Here is a 23,756-nt window from a genome sequence, read left to right on the forward strand (position 1 = left end):
AAAAAAAAAAGTTCTAAACTTCAGAACTCTGTAAAAGCAGTTAACACCACTGAGTTGTGCACGTTGTATGAGTACATTGCGAAAGAAAGGCACTTCAACTGGCAGAGATCTCACAGACCATCAAGGCTTGTAGGAAAGGTCTTTATGGGTGGGGGAGGGAGGCTGCAGAGCAGCACCAAGGAGGAGAGAAAAGAGAAAAGAGGAGAGAAAAGAGGGGAGAGACATGAGGAGAGAGTGGGGAAGAGAAGAGAGAGAGAGCAGAGAAGAGCGAGGAGGGGGGAGAAACGTACCCTTATATAGGGAAGTCTCAGAATGGTGCCGGGATGGTGGGATAACCAATAAGGAGTCATTGCTTCAGGGGAAAGAGTTGGTAGGGGCGGGCAGAGGGTAATTGGAACAGAGTGATGAGGTAAGCCACTCCTTGTGCTTGGGGAGGAGTTGTAACTTTCAGAGTAGGAAGGGGCTTTGGGGGGAAGCGGCTTTCTGAGGCAATTATCTAACAAATTGTGTGGCATGAGAACTGTATCTCAATAAAGTGGCTTTTTAAAAACTGCATGAAATGCCATGGGTGAGCTTTTTGATTAAAAGAGGCAGAATTATCAAATGCAGCACACAAATCTCGCATCTATCTTTTGTCCATGGCAACTGGATTTTGAAAGTTGACTCCTGACTGTTTGGGGAACAATTGATGAAATCTGAATATGAATGGAAGGCCTGGGGTAGGAGCCACAGGGAGGGCACCTGAGCAGAGCCAGAAGGCAGCCCAGAGGGTGGCCCCTGAGAAGAAGGGCCTCCAAGCAGAGTGGATGGGGAGCCGGTGGGATGGGGAACCTGGCTCCTTTTAAGAAAACTGAGTGAGTACGTAAATGCCTTGAGGATAATAGATAAGGCACAGATTTCCTACCACTAGAAGGTGGAGAGGCTGGTATAGAAAGAGGAGAAGCCGAGGGAACCCTGTGGTGTTAGACGGGAACCCTCTGGAGGTATCTGTGTGACCTGTACTTTGAGAGGTACATGGAAGTGCATGTGCAGGTTTCCCAGCTCTGTCCACGGGGCGGGCCTGGGAGCACAGACACCCTCAAAGTGATGAGCATACCGAGAACCCGATAGTCTTGGTTCTAAGCAGGTACTGTTGGTTCCTACTAAAGGAACCAGAGTTCCGTGAAAAAAGATCTGGCTACAGCACTGAAGAAGGAAAAGCATAAGATGATCCTGGAACACCTAGCTGGGTAAGAAAGAAAACATTTTCAAAGGATGCGGGGAAATACCAGAAGGACATGCAAGTCAGATGGGAGGAGCTCCCCAGTATGGGAATTTATTTTTTTGAGCCAGAGTCTCTTTTGTAGCCCTCGGTAGAGTGCTGTGGAGTCATGCCTCCCAATAACTCAAACTCTTGGGCACAAACTATCTTCTTGCCTCAGCTTTCCAAGTAGAGGAACTACAGGTGCCCACCCTGATACTTGGCTATCTTTTTTAGAGACAGGGTCTCAATCTTCCTCAGGCTGGTCTCGAGCTTCTGAGCTCAGTGAATTCACCTGCCTTGGCCTCCCAGAGGGTTAGAATTATAGGCATGAGCCGCCATGCCCAGACCCCAATATGGGAAAATTTGAGTTTCAAATAAATAGTGATATGAACAGAGTATAAGTCACTGGATAAAATAGAAATCTGTGAGTCTACACTGATATAAATAAATGAATAAAAAGGGAGACAAGAAAGCTCTTCTGAATTTTAGAAAGTCAACTAATAAATGCAGATGGAATGATGGAATTAGAAAACTACTATTTGACAAAGATCATTGTAATAATTCAGGCAAGAAAAATCAATAGATGATAAAACCATCAGGTATAAGAGAGGGCTGAGAAATGAAATTCTACTTAGTCTCAAAGTATCTCCCCGGAAGACACATCTTCATCAAGTGATAAAGTTAACACTGTCAGTGTCAGGACAAATAGAAATTATGTACCTCCCGCAAGATGCAAAGAGAATTCCACATGAGTTCTGTGAAATTTCTACCCCCAAATTTGTAATCTGGGTCTAATCAAGAGGAAACACCGAACAGACCCAAACTGAAGATCATTCTGCAAAGTGACTGGCCTCAAATTATAAAAAATGTTACGGATGTGAAACTAAAGGTGAAACTGAGAAGCAGTATCAGAGAGAGGACAGCGCAAAGGCAGATTTTGACAACTGGCTGCAAGGAGTGATCCAGGATGGCTCCATCAGCCATAAAGGACATAACTGGACCACCATGGAAACTTCTGGGTGAAGAATACACAGAAAAACTAGTTTTGCAGCAATTATGTGTTTGAAATTGCTTCAGAATTTTAGAACAGAAAAGACAAAAAGGAAAAAATATATAGCTCTTAGCTCCTTGTAGAAGATTTTCAGAGCCTACTCTATGTTGCCTCTGGACCATGTGCAAACTTTGGTTATTTAGTGTAAAATAATCTATTTGTTGACTGCTCAGGCTCAGCCTCCCCATTGGACTGTGAGCTCCTTGGATGCCCAGACTGGGTATTATTCTTTCCCATTTCCCTTGAGCCTAGCACAATGCCCAGAACACAGAGAGCATGTAGCACAAGTTTGCTGCGTCAACGCGGTGGACTACACATAACCCCTGAGATTGGCTGGCAGATCCCTGGACAGGCTGAATGTTGGTAAATGCTTTCAGATATTAAACTGAAATATGCCTCTCTGCAAACCGCAGACCATCTGTCTGCCCTGCAGTGATGGGCTATGTGTCCTGGAACAGCGTCCTATCTCTAAGGGGCACAATGCCTGAGATTACAGGCTCCAAGGAGTGACGTTCTTGCCTCATTGCTCTGGAGAGAACAATGGCCCCTGTTTGTTTAATCTCAGCCCATTGTGGCAGCCTTGACTGCACAGAGCTCACCTGTGATTCATGTGAATGTCACTCGAGCTCCCAGAGGTTTGCAGCCATAATTCAACATTTGTTAATAGCCACTTGAAATGTCCCTGAAATAGCTAACAGGCCCAGGGGATAGAAGGTGTTCTGCTAGGAATTCATTCTGAGGAAGCAATCTCAGCCCAAACTTTAGAAGACACTATTCCGTCCACTGCCCTCTAGCACTCCATGAAAAGAAAGATGGGCATCGCTCAGTCCACCAAAGAGAAAGTGGGAACCCCTCCACATCATAGTGGACATGCTGGGCAGCCCCTCTCAACGGCCCCTGCTCCAGAGAGAGGCCCCTCCACCTCCATATCCCCAGAGGAGGAGAAAACACGAAGAAACAGTCTAGAGCAGCGGTTCTCAACCTTCCTAATGCCGCAACCCTTTAATACAGTCCAAAAGGGTCGCGACCCACAGGTTGAGAACCCCCGGTCTAGAGGATCCCGAGGAAAAACCCACAGTGCAGAGAACAAAAAGAAAAAAGAGAGAGAGGCAGAAAAATAGTGCTGAACTCGAAATTTAAAAGTTTGTGTGCAGCTGGGGGTGGCAAGAGAAGGAAGGAGGGGAAGAAACTCACAAAGGTTGAAGCCTACCGTGCTACAGAGTTTATAAATTATTTAATTCTCCCCAAACCCAATTAAATAACTTGCTCAAGGTCATCCAAGTCATATACGATTGCAGTACATCGTCACTGCGTCGTCCAAATAGCACACAAATTAATCGTCTCGCTTCTGAGACCCAGCTCTTACCATTGCCACGGGCGAAGCTGTCAATTACAGCAGGCTGGGGCTGGACAGTTAAAACCCAGTCACTGATGCACCGGCAGAAGTTGGAGCTCTCAATGCCAAGCTCTTGCCACCTGGTTCCTTAAACACATCTGTTTCTCACTAAGTTATCATTTCTGTCGCCCAGAGTCGGATTTAAAATGCGGAAGTGGGGGTGGAAAGAGTGAGTGGGACAGAATCACGTGCATATCGGGAAGGTGAGGTCCATTTCCTAATGGAGCACTCCCGAGCCCCCCAGTTGGCAACTTGGAGAAATGTCAAGGGTTCCCTTGTCAAAAAGACGCTGCTCCAGCTTCTCTCCTTTCCGGAGGAAAGTGCCATGGAACTGCAGGATTGCTTGGCATCCACCTGCACACTCCCAAGCGGAGAGTTAGGGTAAGAGAGAGCCCGGGGTGGGTGCAGACTTGCAGAGCTGGAGGGTCAAGAGTATCACAGGCGTTTGCTCAGCTCCCAGAGACGGGGTGCTTGTGATAGGCAGACATGACTGTGGGATCCAAAGCCTATCTTCCCCTTGAAAAGGAAAGGTTAGCTCACAAAGTTGGTGTGCCGTGTGCTGTGCTCCTACCGAAGCCTATTGCCCCTAAGATGTGTGACATCAGCCCAGAAACCACCTGTGTGAAGACAAGGCCTGGGCCGGGCCATCTCTCCGAACCAGTCTTCTGACTGCATCTGTGCTGTGCGCTCTCCTCTAAGGCTGGAGTTGTAGCTGGAAGGTCTCATTCTGGAAAGCTGCAATATTGTCTTGCAGCCCCAAAGGGTCTTTTGCCACAGAGAGCTGGGGCTGCCTTTGCCACCTTGTTTACATGCACAAGGGCAAGGAGACAGAGAGGAGCTAGGGGCTGTCTGGATAGCTGAGCTCAACCGCATCAAGCCCAGGCTTCCCCTCCACTTGGCCCTCCTGCTCCTGCTCTTCCTCAGCTCCAACAGCTGCCAACCTCCTGCTTCCAAGGGGACGAAGCTGATACATTGAAGGATCTAGGCCTTAAATTCCAACGCTTTTGATCTAAGACCTAAAAACTGGCTGATGGATGGGCCTGACTTTACTCAGCTCAGCTCTGCACAAAAAAAGCTGTTGTCTTTACAGAGAACCCTCAAAGGGAATCAGAAGGCGTGAACTTGAGTCCCCAGTGGTGCTACTTTCTTGCTGACCTTGTCCTAGTCGCTAAACCTCTCTGAGCCTTAGCTACATTCACTGTGAAACAGGTCTACTGGTACCCCTGTGACTTGAATATAGTTTGTTCCCACTAGAAATGTTGTTGGAACTTGACCCCCAATATGGTGGTGTTGGGTGGTATTCAAACCTGTTAATCACCCCCTTAAGATAGACCAATGTGTTTCTTTTGAGACTGGGTTACTTCTTGTGGGAATAGATTAGTTCCCTTGAAAGCAGGTTATTATAAAGGTAGGTTGCTTCTCCTTTTGCATTTTCCTGGTCCTTCTTCCGTTTCTCTGCTTTGTTTTGACACAGCAGAAAGCCCTTTCTGGACCTTTTCGTTTGATGAACATAAAGGATGATGGACAGCCCTGTAGTCTTAACTAGGAATTGGTGGAAGTGGGATTTGAACCAGGTAGTCTGGTTCCATATCTAAATGCCTTTTAAGATGCTGTTGGAGCCTTACAACAACTCTGAAAGTGGAAGATGTCCTGTTTCTTGCATTTTATATTGCTAAAACAGAATCCTTGAGACTGGACAATTGCTATGAAGAAGGAGGAAAAGAAGGAGGAGGAGAAAAAGAAGTTTATTTGCCTAATGATTCTACAGGCTGGGAAGTTCAAGATTGGGTGGCCACCTCTGACAGCTTCTGGAAGGTCAGGAGTATCACAGGCACCCGCACACCTCCAAGAGCATAAGGTTTCTGGCTGATGTCATACATCTCGGGCACAGGGAGTCTCAGTGGGAGCACAGCTGGGACAGCCTCAGCTTTGTGAATCAGACTTTCCTTTTCACTGGGAAGATGGGCTTTGGATACTGTCACCATAGCTGAGTATCTTAAGCACCCCATCTCTGGGGCTACAAATAGTCCATATTTTACAGGGCTGTGGTGAAAGACTGAATGAAGTATTCCATGTAAAGTGCTTAAAACAGTCCCTGGGATACAATATATGTGCTCATAAAATGCTAACAATTATTAACAGGTCTAACTACGCAGTGCTGAGCAAAGAGAAGGAATTGTCTTGTCATAGTCTGGGCGTCAGCAGTAGCACTGCCTAACTGTAACAGCAGAAGCTGGGTCTCTGGCTTGATCACAGCCTCATTCCCCACACTTTTAGGGACTTCTGAATGCTACCCTGTCAACACTGATTTCAAAAAATAATCCTTTTGCTCCTGGATACTATATCATTATGTTTTATCAACAGCTCATTTCAGTAATAAAAAAAGCAACAATAGCAACAAAATAGCTAACATCCTACTCCTTGGCTGATGCTAAAAATTTCCCTTATATTAGTTCATTCAATGGCTGCAAACAATCTTACGGGACACCAGCACTGTTAGAATGTAATAGATGAGTACATTAAGGCCTGGAAGGGTTAAATAATTCGCATAAGGTCATACAAACCTGGAACGCACGCCTGTCTGGCACTAAATTCCATAATTGTACCATGAGACTAAAATACCTCACTACCATCTCAGATGCCAGAATTCCTTTATCCTTCCAACAATTGCAAAGCTCCTCTAGCCAGGACATCGCTTTGCTCTCTGTCAGCAGTGCTCCTGGGCAGGGCATATTCCCTGCCGATTAGCCTCTTCCAAACTCCTATAGCTGGATCTATCTCTGGCCCCACTGATCCAGAGTTGTCTCTAGCCTGTGTTCCTCTCAGTCTTTCCAGCCTTCCACACAGAATCCTGAGCACATCTACAATACAATCCAGGATTTGCCCTCTAGGGTTGGGTCTAGCTCCCAGAACTTATATTAAATTTCCCTGGGATTGCCTTTCGAGGAGCCATGAATACCTAGATGACTTGGCAGTCCCTCTAATCCCAGGCTACCACCACCCACACACTTCCTGCACTCTTGAAGGATGAACAGAAGCATTTGCTCTTTTGTCTCTGGAGATTCTCATGTGGCGCCATTCTTATTCCCATCTTCTAATATACTCAGTATTGGAAACCAGGGTGGCTCTGCAGTCTGGATGTGCTGACTTGCATCTACCAGCAGTTCTCTTGTATGCCATCTGTCAATGGCCCTTGCCTCTGACCTCAACTATCTGTTTAGGAAGGCAATAAATCACAGACTCTCAGGCTTGGAAGTAACTTTAGAGGTCATTCAATCCAACCCTTTACCTAACATTGATCCACATCTACAGAACTGCCAGCAAGCAACTGCTTGGCTTAGAGCAGACGGCAGGCATGGGGAAGTCTAAAAGTCCCAAGACAACTCCTTCCAATCATCTGCTGTCCACTCTCTGAACTTCTACCCATCCATGGGTGCTAACTCTGCCCTCGGGCTTCACACAAAGAAGGCCACATTCCTCTTCCCTGCGACTGCCTTCTAAGTGTTTGAAGACAACACTCACACTGCCTTGGAGTCACCCACTTCGCTTTTCAACCTAAATAGTCCTGGTTCTCTCGTATGCTCCTCATCACTCATGGTTTCTGTGACATATGAGGGGCATCACCTCTGGTCAGCCATGCATTTCTCACTGCCTCCTGCATTATAGATGGACCCACACCACTGCCAGCATCAGAGGCTTGAGGCCGGGCTGATGCACGTTCAGGAAGAAATGGCAGTGGAGGCGGTGGGAGGGTGGGAATGGGAAGTTTTCGGGGACAGTAGACTTGGGAAGTGATGACAATGCAGGTGCGGGAAGGGTGTGCACTAGAAGGTGAGCAGCATGGGACAAGTGGAGAATAGGGACAACTCAGCTCTTAGGAGATGGGCAACCTTGGGAAGAGCTTTCTTTGGACCAAAAAAAAAAAAAAAAAAAAAACTCCAACGAGGAACACACCAGCTGTCCTTAGCGAGTCCTAACTAGAGAAGTGCTCACTTGATTGCCCTTGGAAACCGTTAGAGGTATAGAATTGAAGACACAGAACTATAAAGTCCAAGGTTTAAAGGTTTTCAAAGCAGGTATATATATTCCAGTCTAAGCCAGACCTAGGTCCATACACCTAAGCTATTGTCCACGTTACCAAATAGATGGAGAGGCTAAAACTAATCCACAAGAGCCATGCCTGTGGCTCAAAAGGGTAAGGAGCTGGTCCCATATGCCGGAGGTGGTGGGTTCAAACCCAGCTCAGGCCAAAAAATAAAAAGAATTAATCCACATATGAGTTGGGGTCCCTGGCAAAGCCTGAAATGGCATGTCTTGGAGAGGTGATTTATTGAGGGAGTGGTCTCAGGATAAGCAATCCTGGAAGGCAGGGAGGCAGACAGGGTAGGGCAGGGGAAATGCTATACAGGACGTGGTTTCAGGAGAGGTCTAGCTCAGCCTGATCCCACAGGAAGCAGGAGAGTGCAAACTGCACCATATTATCTTCCATCTTGAGGCAAGATGGCAGCCCTTTGGTGCTCCTTTGCCAGTCAGTGCCTGGCCCAGGGCTGCCCCCCGGTGGTGGGGATGTGCATAATCTCTCAGATATCTTCCAGAAAGAAAATGCCCATCAAGTACTGTCAACTTCCTGCAAGGTGAGCAGCGGTGAGATGCTCTACCCACAGGGGCAGTAAAGAGCATCTGGGTGGACCAACAGCATCTTTCACACATGCCCTTGCTAATTCATATATGCAAAACCTGGAGTGGATCACCACTCACAGCTGCTGGACCATTGTGCTGGAAACTTCTAATGGACTGATTCAGCCAGGCACGTCATGTTTCCTGAACAGGGTTTTTGAGAGCAAGATTCTATGACTTCCTTCCCCCACTGCAGTCTCTCAGTGTATCAGGATGTTTTGCTGCCATTGTACATGTCTATCTAAATAAAATTAATTAAACAAGCAAATAAATGGATAAGTAGATTTGGTTAAAAAAGAACATCAACTCCTTCCCCCAATCTCCAACATAAATTATTTGTTTCAGCAAACAAATGTGGAACCAGAAAATAAATTTTTATTATGTTCTATTACATTGGAGTTGTATAGGTTGCCAAATCCTTGGAAACCACCTTGTTCAACCTCATCTTTTTATAGATAGGGAAACTGAGGTCCATGGAGGCTAATTACTTTGGCCAAGGTACTGCAATTCAATTGACAGAAGTCAATAAATCCAGGCAAATATGTTCCTTCTCTGTTACAACCTTAATTTCTTCTGAGCATAAATTTCAGTGGCCACTGAGGTAATCAATAAAGAATGTACCTAAATCATAAGAAAATAAGTATTGGGAGATGGAACGATGCTTTATCATCCACAGAATGACACTTTGGGGAATGTTGTTCCAAATAAAGCCAAACTTGATAAACAGGCTTCTATCAGGAGCTTCAGATTTATCAAACAATAAGCATGCTGTATCTCTGAGTGTTGGAGGCAACTGCATCCCAGTAACCACTAAGCCCATTCTGTATGGGTTGGCTTTACATCACATGCATGGGAGAAATATGATATATGGAATTTCAAACTGGTAAGGGTGATGTAGGCCATTGGATTCAGGTTGTAATAGATCATGTAATAGACCAAGGATCGAACGGCCCTGCTGGTCAAGTTTCATATTTTAACCCAACTCCATCCAACATAAACGCTCAGACAAAAGAGAAAAAGCACACAGCAAACATTCAGCTATCTCTAGATCCAGGTGGTATTTTTTTTTTTTTTTTTTGGTCTGATGAAGGGGAAAGATGCTGGATATTTTACAATATGAGCTCTTCTATGGAGCACCATCTCCATCAGCAAATTTCGCACTAAATGCTGCCAGTTCAGTGTGTAAGGGACTTCTTTTAAGTGGGATCACATTTTAGCTCTTACTATAGAAATCAGTAGCAAACTGCGATTCATTTTACAGAAAGTTCTCTAGAACTCATCTCTCCATTAAGGGAAGGACATTCTGTAGTGAGGAAAAGAGAGTCATTACAGAGAGGCAGAGACAGACAAATTCCCAGTCAATAAATTCCCAGATGGCTTTATTTCATAAGGAAGTTTGGAGGCCTAAGAACTCCCAGGGAGGGAGGCACAGACCTGGGTTTTCCCAATGAGCAACTGGGCATCAGCTCAGAATCTGTGCTGTAGCTTCAACTTTTTTTTGCAAATAGATAGTGGGCCCATCAAAATCATCATTCCCATTCATTGGTTTACCTTTCATCCCATCAGAAAGAATCTAAAACACCCCAAAAGCTTTACTTCCAGAGACCTCGTAGCCTAAGGTTGCACAAACTAGAAGATCCCAACCAGAGGCTGGCATCATGGAAAACCAGTGGCCCAGCTCATCAAAGGCTGTCTCTGTCAGGGCACGTCAAAGGCTCACAAGACTTCAGGGAATCTTAAGGAATGCGAACAATCATCTAATTTGCATTAGTTGTGATTTAGACCATCTGACATAGATCCTAGAGACTAGGGGACAGTGAGGGTCTACACCACCGTGCTGAGGCTTGCCAGGTGGATAGTTGTACAAGGAGAAACAGAGGTGACCCAGCTGAGCCTCCCGAGGACAGTGTTGGGCCTCCTTCAGTTGGCATGTCTGACTTGGTAGAAAGGAACACATCTGTGGTGTAGTCTAATAAATATAAAAAGCAGCAGAATCAAGATAATGTCAGATAAATGCACAGCTGTGCTATCAATAAGATGCCAGCAAAGGGGAGCAACTGGTGCTCAGTTGTGGGCCTAGAAATAGGGAGACTCTCAACACCCTGGAGACCAATCAGTGGACCCAGGAAAAGGAGATGAAGCTGACATTGATTGGGTGTGTACCATAGAGAAGACACGGCACTAGATGTACAGAAGGTGAGCCCCCCGGCCTGGTAATACACACAAACACACATATAAACACACGTTGCATAGCTGAGTGGGGCTACTTCCAAAATAATACAGGTAACATTATCTGGGGTGTTATTATGGGCAATTTTCTTCCTTCATTATTTCCTACACCCTCTAAGTTTTCTCCAAGGAGCGTGGATTACTTCCACAATCAGAAAACATGCTATTCAAATAATACCCATGATGGGACAAGTCATCCCTATGCAGGTAGGATCCCAGGTACTTATGCTGAAAAGGGGAAGCTAATAAAACAGCTATTTCACCTTCTATCAGCTAGCTTCACCTTACATTCAAAGAACTTCAAGTCCACTTAACCCAAACTCTGAAGACCCTGTTTGAGAGCTAGGTGCTGAGAACACAAGGATGAGTGAAGACATCAGGTCTTATAAGGAGAAGACAAAAAGTATCAGTGGTTAGCAATGACATACCACCACACGCCTGTCAGAACAGCCAAGGTCAAAGAGACAAAAGATAACAAGTGTTGGTGAGGATGTAGAGAAAGGGAAGCCCTTGCACACTGCTGAGGGGAGTGTCAATTAGCACTGCCACTATGTAAAGCAGTGTGGAGGTTCCTCAGAATATTGAAAACAGAACTACCATGACATCCAGCAATCCCACCACTAGGTACACAGTCAAAGGAAATGAAATCACGTAGAAGAGATACCTGCACACCCATGTTTATTCCAGAACTATTCAGAATAGTGAATACATGGAACCAGTCTAAGCATCCAGTGACAGATGAATGGATAATGAAAATGCAACACACACACAAATGGAATACTATTCAGTCTTACAAAAGAAGCAAATCTCATCATTGGCAGCAACACAGATCAACTTGTAGAATATTATGCTAAGTTTACTAAGCTAGATATAGAAAGAGAAATACTCCATAATCTCACTTATCCATATACCGTGTTTCCCCAAAAATAAGACACTGTCTTATATTTGTTTTTTCTCAAGAAGACACACTAGGGCTTATTTTCAGGGGATGTCTTATTTTTATTAAGTATAATACAACAATCTACATTTATTCAAATACAGTTAAGTCATCTTCTTCTGGAACCTGACAGGGGGAGCCGACCTCGTTGGTGGGGCTGGCGCTAGTGATGTGTGAACTCCTTTCCCCTAGCCGTTCGCACGTGTGCAATAGGATGCCTGCAACCGCGGAGACCACTCGAGCACCCATGCAAGTGCCAACGGCTGGGAGAAAGGAGCTGTGGCAGACAAAAGGTATTCCAGTCTTCCTTACCACTTTGCACCAAAACGGAGCATATCTGATACGCTGCATAGCCACACCCATCACCAGGTCTTATTATCAGGGTAGGGCTTATATTTAACAAATGCATACAAATCCTGCTAGGGCTTATTTTTTGGGTAGGTCTTATTTTCTGGGAAACACAGCATGTGGAATCTTAAAAAGTCAAATTCATAGAAACAGAGAGTGAAATGGTGATTACCAGAGGCTGGGGGTGGGGGGGTTTGCTTTGACAGGAGGAATGAGTTCAAGAGATACATTGTACTTCATGGTGCCTAGAGTTAATAATAATACATGATATATTTTAAAATTGCTAAGAGGGTAGATTTTTAAGTGTTCTCACCACACGCACTAGATAAGTATGGGAGGTAAGGCGTATGTTAAACAGCTTGACTTAGCCTCTCCACAATGTATACACATATCAAAATATCATGTTAGACACCATACATATGTATGATTTTGCTTATAAATGAAACGATTTAAAAGTTATCGATGGTTTAAAAACTCAAGCATTCAATTAAAGTATCTCTAAGTTTCCTTTTGGCCCAAATACTTCATGATTTTAATGCAAAAAAAAAAAAAAAAAAGCATCATGACTGCTGTAAGAAAAATAATCCAAAATGCTGTTTGGAAGACAGAAGAGGAAAAGATTAATTTAGATTATGGCAACAGGGAGGGGATGGGCACTGGTTTCCCGGAGAAGGCTACAGCGATCATAGAGCTGGATTTTGAAAGATGAATAGGATTTAAATAAATAGGGAGAGAGGGGTAAAGAGGTGGAGTAGGAAGGGCCTGTGAGCAAAGGGTTCTGGTTCTATTCGGGAAGCAGCAAGTGGCTATTTGATCAACAAACCACGGCTGGGGTATTTACTGCAGGCAGGTCCTATATTGGCATGATGTGTGCAAGAGTCTGTGTTTGTCTGTTTGTTTGTTTGTTTGAGACAGAGTCAAGCTGTTGCCCTAGGTAGAGTGCTGTGGCATGATAGCTCACAACAACCTCCAACTCTTGGGCTCAAGCAATCCTCTTGCCACAGTTTCTCTGGTTTTCTAGTAGAGATGGGATCTTGCATTTGCTCAGACTGGTCTTGAACTTGTAAGCTCAAGCAATCCACCCGCCTCAGCCTCCCAGAGTGCTAGGATTACAGGTGTGAGTCACCCCCAGAGTCTATGTTTAGTGAGACTAGATTCCTGCACTCAACCAGCCCCCTGATCTGGAGGGGATGGAAGATGGCAAGGATCTGGTCACTGTCACCACACCGCACAGTACTGCTGCCTGTGGGTGACAAAGGAATGACCATGCATGGACAATTACAGCACCGTTCTAGCTGTGCATAAAGTGCATAGGGCACCCACCCCTGTCATGGGGAAGGAAGGGATTCTCCAGCAGAGCTTGAAGGAAGTGAGAGTTTAACATACTATGAGAATTGAGAATGCCACAAACACAACAGCTGCCTGCATTGCCTGTTACGGAAGTCACAGTAGGCAACAGCGGGCAAAGCACTGGACCTTGCTCAGCTCTGTCACACACATCTATGGACACTAAGTGAGGGGCTTACCCTGTACTAGGCACCTGCTACTCACTGGGACCTTCCATAGGTCATTGCACTGCACGGCACAACAGCTCTGGGTGATAAGAGCTCTACATTACCCTTATTTTAGAGATTGAGGTTAAGAAACTTGTCCATAATTATACAGCAAATCAGATCTGTCTCTAAAACCCACCTTCTTCACATGCATGTTCCCCAAGTACTGAGAAGTAATTAGACTCCATGAGCTCGGGACCCATCTGGTTGTGCCCAAGTTCATCCTTCCCTTCCCCTTCCCCTTCCCCTCCACCATCTCTGTAGTGTTAGGTGATGTCAGTGACGAAGATCCATATGGTGCCTCTAACAAGATCTCTTAGTCGAGAGACCTTTCTTATGGTAAGAAAAGCAAGAAATACCTTTCCTAAGAAACCTCAGATTTCAAGTACAATACACACGACTATGGAAATCAGGTTAGATGTGCAAACCGAGGTATCGTTTGCATTCCTGAACTGGGAGGCAGATGACCCCCAAAGTGATAAGCAGGGAAAAGACAAGAAACCATCATGTGCTAGTCACAAACAGTGGGGTCACCACCTGTCAGTGAGAATGCACTAGTGAAGCCAGCTGTGACCTCCATTGTAAGAAACCCATTTCAGTGAGGTTGGACTTTGTTTAACCTGCTGCTCCAAACAGAGGAGGCAGCAGCCACTGCTCCCTCCCTGGTCTCATCCCTTACAGCATTACTCATCAAGCCTGACTCCTGCCAACACGGCAGCTAGGCTGGACCACAAGAACCCTCTACTGAACCTGATATTAACCCGCCTCACAGGTGTACAGCTGGAACAATGTACAAAAGGATTTTCACACACATCTCCCATGTTTCATCCTCCCAACAACCCTGTGTGTTCAAAAGTCACAGAATTAGTATCACATAGTAGATGAGCAAATCCTAAGTCTAGAGAGGATGCAGGACACAGCTCAGGGAATAAGGAAGAAAATGATGTGGCTGGGCTTCAGACCTACGTCTTCCTGCTCTTAATCTTGAATCTAGATCATACAACATCATGGTCACGGACGCAACCCCCATCCAACTGAAGGACCAAGGTTCTCTTCTGAAAGAAAAAAAAAAATCCTCTTCTGCTTTTCCAGGAAGAAGAACTCTAAGCTTTCCTGAGGTCAGATTATCCCAGGTGGAGGGTAAGAGTGTCCCCACATGAGCATGGAACACACCTGTTTACATAACAGTAAGCATTCCACACCTGGCTTCCTGGGGACTTTTAGCCTTCATAAACAGCCTTCTCTCACTCTGCTAGAATCCTGGCTCGTTCACTAATTAAAGGGTATTACGCACTTCATTGCACACCAGCTAAGAACTTGGAATAAGGAAGCTTATACAAAAACATTAGCCCTAGAGATGCCACTAGTAGGCTTTATAGAAAAAGAAATACAGAAAAGAGCCACCCACCCGTGACATCTCCTCCCCCCTACTCAACTTCGCTAATAAGTTAGCCACAGCACTTAGAGAAAGAAGCTATGCGGCAGAGGACCACCTCAGGCCGAGCCTCGTAAATAAGCCCTGTGGGGAGGGATGTGCGGCAGAGAGAATGAGTGAGAGACAGGGTTCCTGGCCAGCTTCTCACCAACCACCTGCCCAGGCTCTCTCTTCTCCTCTGAGGTGGGAGCCTGAGAACAAGCATATCTATGTCCCAGGCCAAAAGGAAGAGGGAGACGGAGAGCGAGTCAGGAGGATCACTCCTCACTGCAAGGCCTCCAACACACTCGGCATCCTGACTTCTCAAGTAGAGGCCCGGCATTACTATCCACTGTGACCACCTAGGTATAAAGACCAGTGTCCCCCCGGGGCCTCCCGGGGCCTTCCTAGAGTGGGTCCTCTTCCTGATATTCCCTCAGCAACTCCAAGAGCAGCCCTGAGGCTCTCCCCCTTTTCAATACTCGGGAAAGTCATGCATAGAGGGTCAATCCAAGGCTCAAATTAGTCTTGAACTTGGTGACTACAGCAGATAGTGACATGCCACTGACTGAGTAATATACTCATTCACAGGCATCACCACTACTGGGAAGACATCCCAGAGAGGTCAAAAGCTCAGGGAAAAGCTTTAAGTCATCATCTTTGGCCTTTGTGGACGCCAGCAACTCAAATGATGGGCTAAGTGCACAACAGCAGCCTGGGCTCAAAACACCTTTACTTCTACATGGAACTTGGACACGAACTCAGAGGAGGCCACCAGCTGGACATGCGGTAATAAGGACCCTAGAGAAGTCAGTACCAGGTCTGCCACCCATTATGGTTTCTTTCTGTGTCACCCTCTCTCTGTTCCATTGAGTTCGGACAGACCAAGGAACAGCTGAACACATTCTCAAGCTGCGTGGTGCAGTTGCGAAGCTCAGCATTCCCAGGAGCCAGAAAGCACAGGGGAGAATATGGTGATAGTTTCAGCCTCGAAGAATGAGGCGTTTTCCTCTTCCTTCCCCAAGCCACCTAAGTCATCATTCCTGTGTGACATGTCTTAGGATGCTGTTTCCTCCGTTTAGAAGGGATTCCAACACTGCCGGTGCCTCCCTCAGCTCAGACTGGCTTCCTCTTTAGCAGACACTATTGCTGATTTTGTTATCTTGTCCTCACAATGTTTAAAAGGGAGAATACAAAACGGCTCCCCCAAGAAACAGAGCTCTCACAAATAGGCTGTGGGAGGCAATGCCCCCGGCACTCCGGGCTTTTCCAGAATCAGAGACAGCCAACAGCAATCAGAGGCTGCAGGCAGAGACTGGTTGTAGATTTCAAAGAACCTCAGAGCAAGAGGCTGGTGAATCTGAGAGGGGGTGGGGAATGGATTCACCATGGGAAAAGTAGGAAATGTCTTAATTAGGCAGAGGTCCCCAGACAAGTGCTGATGTCACAGTGTGTCCCTTTGCAACCGCTACACCTGCCATCCTAAACTTGCAGTTGCCTTTTGGCTGAGACACTCTAAAGCTCTTAGTTCTGCCCAAGGCAGCTATGGGGGAAAACTACACGGGACTTCTGGAGGGGCCCCCGGCCCCTGCTGCCCCAGACGTGGCTGGCAGCAAGGAAGAATCAGCAGCTGCTATCTGACCTATTATGCCAAGTTGTGCCCAGCAGCCACTAACTGGGCAGAGACCCCTGGCGGCAGCAGCTCTCCTTCTGTCCTCCCTCTCTGCCCCTCCAGTAAGCCCCTTCTGGAACGTGAGCCACAGCCCCCCCCCCACTCCTGCTCCACACTCCTCCAGGCTTTCCAATCCCACAGCTGGTCGCCCCCTCCCCACACCACTCCTCCTGCATCCACGTCGTTAAGCAATTACACATAGAGAAAACAGAGCCTTTGAGTTTCAAGCTAAAGCTCCCAGACACAGCAGCCAGGACCGCCTCACCCCGTAGGCATCTCACTGAGCACCCTGCACACGTGCCTCCTCTCAGACCCTCCTACCCCCCCCCCCACTCTGGGCTTCTCTTGGCTTCAAGCTGCCAGCAGCTCTGAGGAGCCCCGGTCCTGGCCTCTCCTCTCCCCACACGGAGCTCAGAATCCACATAAGAAAAGGAAGCAGAGAGACTTGCACACCTTTGCAGCAACACCTGCTCCAACAAGCTCCCCAAGCCACGGGAGCCATGCAGGCTACCGGGGGCCCCACACCCCCTTCTCTGACGGCTCGAGCTCCAGCCCAGCCCACAGGATGCAGTGCCTGATGCCACTTCCGAGCAGAGAAAGACAGAGACAGAGAGAGAGAGAATGCCACCTAGTCAATGACAAGCTGTTCCAATCACACAGCTCGGACACCAAACGCCCTGGACAACAGACAGCCTGGGCCGCTCTGGCTGGGAGGAAGCCGACTCGGCACGTCTGGGGACACGACACCCCCACGGCAAGCCCCCTACCTGCCCTCCATAATCTGAACTGACAACAGCGCTCCACGCTGGCAGGCGGCCTTGGCTACAACCAGCCCCCACAACTCTGGCCAACTACCCTCTCAGCCTTGCGCTGAGATCCTGTTCTCTCTCCTGTTCCCAAACACAAGGAAACCCCAAACCAAGCAGGAGACCACCAGCGCGTCACCTCTCCAGAGGACCGAGCACGAGAGTGAGCTGAAAACCAAGTACTCACTGTGGTGAAGTCTTGGTGGCTGCACTCCTGCCCTTTGAACTTACAGTAGAGCATCATATCCTTCAGGTCGTGGCCCACGCGGTGCAGGAACTCCAGCATGCTGAACTGCTTGGGCTTGTAGTGTTTGAAGTTGGCCTTCTGCCTCAGGGCCTCCAGCACGGCGGGGTCAGCCAGATGGGGGTCTGGGATCTGCAGGTTGACGTCCAGCAGGGCCAGCAGCTCCCCGGCGTGGTACAGGTCATTGGTGGTGAGCCTGGAGAACCGGAAGCCATTGAGGTTGCAGAGGGTCACAGCGGGGAAGACCAGGCTCTGGGCCACCACCTCGTCCACTTTGGTGACATGCTGGTAGGAGAAGTAGTAGGACACCCTCTCTGAGCTCTCCACCAGCAGCAGGCCCAGGGAGCCCACGAAGGCCACTGCCCACAGCACGCGCCGGACGGTCAGTGGCCCGTACACGAAGATGTGGCGGATGCCATGGAGGGTGGAGGTGTTGGCGAAGATCTGGATGCTGGAAGGTTGCAGGCTGCCCTCGCTGGGGCTCTCCTTGAGGTCCATGAGGACCGAGTGCAGTTCCGCAACTGGCTTCAGGTTAATCAAATTTCAGAGGAAGAGTTGTCAGTCCTCCGGCTCTGCTTAAACCTTGACGTTCAAGGGAGAGAATGCGAGGCAAGCATCAGGCCAGACGCTGGGAGTTTATCCCGAGAGCCCAGCCGCACGCTGACAGGGGTGAGTGTTTATATAAAACCCATTCAAACTCTAGCTCCTGATTTTTTCCAGGCGATAAGGAGGGCTGGTTTTATTTAGGGAGACACCAAGGTGATGTGGAAGAGATGTGGGTGGGAAGGGAGGGCTTAGCCAATGGAAATAAAGTCCTCCCCCCTACACACGCCACTAGAGACAAGATTAAAAGCGAGAGCGAGGGAGAAAATGCTTAAAACAAGTCGCCGAGCAGCTCGGAGCCTGTTAACCAGCGCATAATGCCCCATGTTAACCATCCCGGGGGAGGCGGGCTGGCTCACTGATGCACTGCGGTCGGGCGCACGGCCCTCCCAGCCGCCGCCGCCGCCGCTCCGCTCCTTCCCGAGATGGTCTGGACTCCGGATGCCGTTTCTCGCCGCCGGCCTCCGTCCCTCCTCTCCGCCTCCTCCAGGCCCCCTGTTTCGGGCAGAATTCCAAATGCCGGCGGCCGCTGCTAACGCCTCGGTGGGGAGGCAGCGCTGCCGCCGCGAGGCGGGGACCGGCCTCCGACGATATGGGCGCGGACAGAAGCCGGGGTCAGCCGGGGCTCTGTGCTCCCCTCCTCCCAGGAGAAAAGGGACCCTGGGGCGCCCGGCCAGCCTACCTCCCTCGCCCCCGCCCCAACAGGGATGCTGCTGGGGGTGGGGGGGCGGGGAGGGGGGAAGGGCGGGACTGGGGAGAAGGGGCTTGCAGGGGCTGGGGATCTGGAGAAAGTTTCTTTTAGCCTTTTTTGGAGAAACCTAGTGGGGGCTTCTCCCTCTAGGTGGACGATCAGCCTTGGGAGTTGCAAGACCCCCCAACCCCCACCATGGCAGGAGGGCCCTTGCTAAACTCCCCTGAGCCAGGCGTGAGGGTGGGGGCAACAGTCCTCTGCAGTTGGTGGGGACTTCCAGGCCAGCCACAGCCTGGGATCTCCAAGAATACTGGAAAAAGGGGGGTGGGGGGAGCAATCTAAAAACCACAGAGACTCTGCTGGGGGCAGGGAGGGGACATTCAGGCAGCAGTGAGGCGCTGCTCCTCTGTTCCTCCTAGAGAGAAAAGCCAGGGTGCCCCTTGGAGCCCCCCGAGAAAAAGCAACAAGTAGCCCCCATCCCCACATAGCTGTCAGAAGATTCTGTATTTGAAAAATAAGAACAACTGGGGTTCCAGGTGAGGCAGGCTGCAGACCATTCCATGTGGGCAGTGCCTGTGTGTGTGTATGTGTGTGTGTGTGTGTCTGTGTCTGTGTCTGTGTGTGTTCCGGCCCTGTTTCTACCAGATGGAAGCACAGCTGGAACTATAGGTGGGAGCCAAAGCATTAGGCTTTCAAATGCTTACCTCCTTTTTCCTGAAAATCCACTGCAAGTCAGTCCTTGCTAGCAGGGGGGGTGTGGCTTTCCCCTTGCCCCACGCCAGGGCTTCAGTGGCTGGAACCTATTGAATCAACGATGCTCAGTCTACATCAGGAGGAAAGGAACAGAAAGTTGGAGTGGCCGGCTCAAGCCACATTGCCAATCTGGGGCAGAGCCATATAGAGATGCCTTGATGAGCCAACCTCACATCTCCAGGGTATGCCGGGCTTAAATAATGCTCCTTGGAAGATGGTGGAGAAGAAGGAATCCTAGATCAAGTTCCTCCAGGTTTGGATCTACTCTGAAATAGTTTCCTATTCCATCGGGCCTCCTGCTGAAGCAGATCCTCTGAGAATAGTGTGCAGATGCACTCTGGGGCAACCAGTGGCATGAAATCAGTGATTTATTGATCCTAGGAGCTCAAATAGCACAACATCACAAGCAGGCCCAAGGGGGAAAGGCTGATTAACTATAGGCATTTGCTAGCCCGGATGCCCCAGACCCCTGCCTCTGGGCTGCCGAGATGGGACACAGGTGTTTGATGCCGAGAGACCAAAATTAACAAAGGGTCTTCCAGGGGTCACGACTTATATGAGGGTGTCATGTCCTCTCACGTAGCCCTCCCAAATATCTTAACCAGCATATGTTCTTGTTCCGACCCCTATTATATGGATGAGAAAACGTGGCTCACCCTAGTAAAATACTGGGGTCAGAGCTGGGCCTTGAACTCAGGCATGTTTGCCCCTAAAACATAGATCAAAAAAAACTACATCTGAACACTCCTTCCCAAATTCAGGAAGGGAGAAAGCATTTCCATGTTTCATTCCCCATCACACACACACACACACACACACACACACACAAATGCATACATCTCCCTCAGTTCCTCCCTTGTCTAAGGCAGCTCTCCACCTCTCCACCAAGCCACTTCCCTGTTGTCTATTTTTTTCACAAATCAAGCCCCCCACACACACACACAGGAAGACTTCCCAGATTAATCTCACAGATCTTTGGCTCACTGTCTGTTCAATAAGTACATTGACCTTTAACTCTATACCAGACACTGTGTTGGCTTTTGGGAGGTAAAGGTGAATGGCATGCCTGTCCTGACTTTGTTAACTCAAGGTTCAGCAGGATGGAGGCCCAGAGAGAGGCGTGTACTCGAGTTTCTGCAGCACTGCAGGGACAGCCAGAGAAGCAGCATGGCCCATGGGTTCCCAGGATTCACAGTGCCAGGTGCTCCATAGCTGCCCTGTTCCTTCCACCCTCCTCCCCACCGGTAGAGATCTGTTTTGCCCCACAAAGCCCCTTCCTTTCACAGAATCCTGTGTTCTCTCCATTCACACTCCAGACATTTTCTCATCTGTGCAGAAATGGAGCTGAGGACCGTTCTAATCACCCTTCCCCTGTTTAAACCTGTTCACTGCTTACCCACCTCTCACCTCCGCACTAGTTTGCCTTGAGGATTGCAAACAAGAAGGACACATAATGGGGTACAGTCACCCTGACCTGAGTTTGGCATCTCCAATCTGCTGTGCCTCTATAGCTCTGTGACCTTGGGGGAAATTTCTAAACTTCTCTGGACATCAGTCTCCCTGCCTCCAAAGTGATGGGGCTGATGGTTCCTGGCTCATAGAACTGCCATGCAGATGACATGAGGTAGGAAGTGTCTGGGATGATTTAGCAGTTGACACTTTCTCCTGATGGCTACTCAGAGAACGTTCTTTACAGATACTGGCATTCTCTTCCAGTGACTGGGGAGCCATTTAAAGCTCTGGAAGATGTCATTCGCCCAACACTGTATGCTTGAAAGTGTTGAAAGTCCCTCCATGGGCCAGCGTGAAGCACACTCCTCACTCTCTTCTGCTTCCTGCCCATGACCCTAAGGTCCTCTCAAGGTCTTCTGAAGTGGCTCTTGACTAAAACTTTTCCAAATGGGACTTGGGCACTTTGGGGTAAGGTGGAGGGTCTAAAAGAGAATGTCCCTAATGGTGAACTTCATTCCCGGAGGCTTGGCTCTGTGCTTAACATTTAATAGGACCTCATCAATAACCCTGAGAGGAGGCTACCACCAAGCCCATTTTACAGATGAGAAAGCTGAGGACAGAGAGGAGAGCTACTTTGCCCAAGGTTCCACAGTTAAAAAGTGGCAGAGCTGATGTTAAACCCCGGAGGTTATAGTCCACAACATTTCAATGAGATCTCAAGATCTCAATAGCACAGGCCATTATGGCATCTGCTGTGAGCATGAAACATCTGAACTATACAATAGTCTCCACGAAATACTGCTGCACCATTTTCTAGCATATGTAACTATTCAACCTGAGAGCTAATAAAATGTTTCTACATAGCTCTTCTCAAGGACCCTCTTTAATTGATAAGACTCATTTGCAATTAACAGTATGGCTTCCATACAAATATTAGATATTCCATGGTCCTTAAACATGCTTTTGTGTTATTCAGTTGATTAAACATTCCCCTCTTCATTCAGATTTATAATACCTATTTGCTTAGCACGGGGTTATTGGTCGGGGATAACAGAGATTGAGTTTAGAGTGGGTCTATTCGGCACAGAGTTTTAGGCACTGCCTTAATTGGTGTATAATTATTGTCTTTTGGGTGAAATGTATGACTAAACATTAAAGAACTTTCCAGATAAACACATTTGCAAATCAGGCAATTTCACCACCTATTAGACCACATGCCCAGATTTTTGCTGTGATAGATTTATTCACTTAGGAATAAATCAATGAACCTGAGGACTAATTCACTGTCTATGACACCAAGACGGCGGCTCTGAGATGCAAAGAAGGGAACCCTCCTCCAACCCTGGGTAAACCGGGGCCTGCCCTGCGCCTGATTTCTGCGGAAGGTCAAGAGTACAGAATGCAGCTTCCTGCCTCTGTAAGCAGTGACAGGCAGGAGAGGTAAGGCTGAGATCTAAGATCAGCTCAACTCAATGCTAATTTGCTGCCTGACACGTGCTAGTGCATGCCACTGCCACCACCACCCTCCAATTAGGAAAAAAAAAGAAAAGACTGACATTCTTCTTAATATACAGATGACATTATTATCTCAGACTCGGCAGCCTCCATATACTTTTCCTCCTGGCTCGTCATTACCATAAAGGAGAGTCGTAGTCAACTGCTGTAACACCAAAGCATTGCTCTGCTGTTGGTTAAGTTTTGAAATAAACACTGCGTACAACCACTGTTCTGGTTTGCTTACCTTGGCTGAACACTTAGCAAATAATTTGTCATGAAGGTTATACCAGGGAAGGGCCTGAAGCAAAGCCAGGCATTTCGTGGGTACTTTATTGAGAGATTCTGTCTAGAGTTGTTGTTTTTTTCTTCCTAGGCAAAAAACGACGGAAGCCAGTTCACCCTGAGTGGCCCTCTGGGGCTCAGCTGCCAGCTGATCTGAACCCTGGAGAGGACTTCACTGGCTGTGTGGCTTCAGGAAACCGTGGGACTTCTCTGTATCGTTTTCTCGTTTGTGCTAAATCATTCCTGAGGCCTCACTCTGCTGCCAGAATTTGACATGAGGCTTGACCATATCATAAATGCCCAGATAATGGGATAAAAATGAATTAGAATCTGGGATTCTGGTCATTAACCCCATGTCACCATCTGCTGGAGCAGTTTGATAGCAGGGCCAGGTGAATTCTAATCACCCAACACTTGCTAAACATGCAGATTCCTGCTCCATCCCTCCACCCCCACCTCCTACTGACTCAGCCTCTCTAGGGGGGTGGGGGACTGGGAAAGACTTTTTTCCTTTATGGGTTTATGAAGGGCACCTCAAAGACCCCACCGAGGACCAGACTCGTCCCCCACCTGATCAGGAGCTCTCCCTATCCATCAGGTGTGCCAAAATGACTTGCATTTCCCTCTGCCTGGAAGGAGGTCCCCCACAGCTGGCTGCTCCTCGGTCACCTCCCCTGAGAGGCCTTGGCTGGCCTATCTCGTGCCTCCACCCCACTCAACTGTCCCATGCACGTTGCCTTCTCTTCTCACTACTAATCACTTACTGCAATTTGTCTCATCTCCTGGTGACATAGCTATTGTAATGAAAGCCCCTACCTTGAGGGCAGGGACCCTGTCTGGCTGGTCAGAGGCTGTATCCCCAGCACGCAGTGTCTGAGAGATGCTCAGTGATATTAGTGAAGAAAGTG

The 23,756-nt window shown here is 48.0% G+C and overlaps 1 protein-coding gene across 1 annotated transcript in view; it reads right to left on the reverse strand.

Annotated features, from left to right (window-relative positions):
- Positions 1 to 18,343, reverse strand: part of ASIC2 (acid sensing ion channel subunit 2) — a 1,089,542-nt gene extending 1,071,199 nt beyond the window's left edge. Inside the window, exon 1 of the mRNA XM_012809736.2 lies at positions 17,514 to 18,343. Coding sequence (XP_012665190.1) covers positions 17,514 to 18,068 — 555 coding nt within the window. The 5' untranslated portion in view covers positions 18,069 to 18,343. The remainder of the gene's footprint in view (positions 1 to 17,513) is intronic.
- Between the last annotated feature and the right edge of the window lie 5,413 nt (positions 18,344 to 23,756).

The sequence above is a fragment of the Otolemur garnettii genome, unplaced genomic scaffold (genome assembly GCF_000181295.1).
Source record: "Otolemur garnettii isolate 467f Iridium unplaced genomic scaffold, OtoGar3 scaffold00112, whole genome shotgun sequence".
Classification (NCBI taxonomy): Eukaryota; Metazoa; Chordata; class Mammalia; order Primates; family Galagidae; genus Otolemur; species Otolemur garnettii.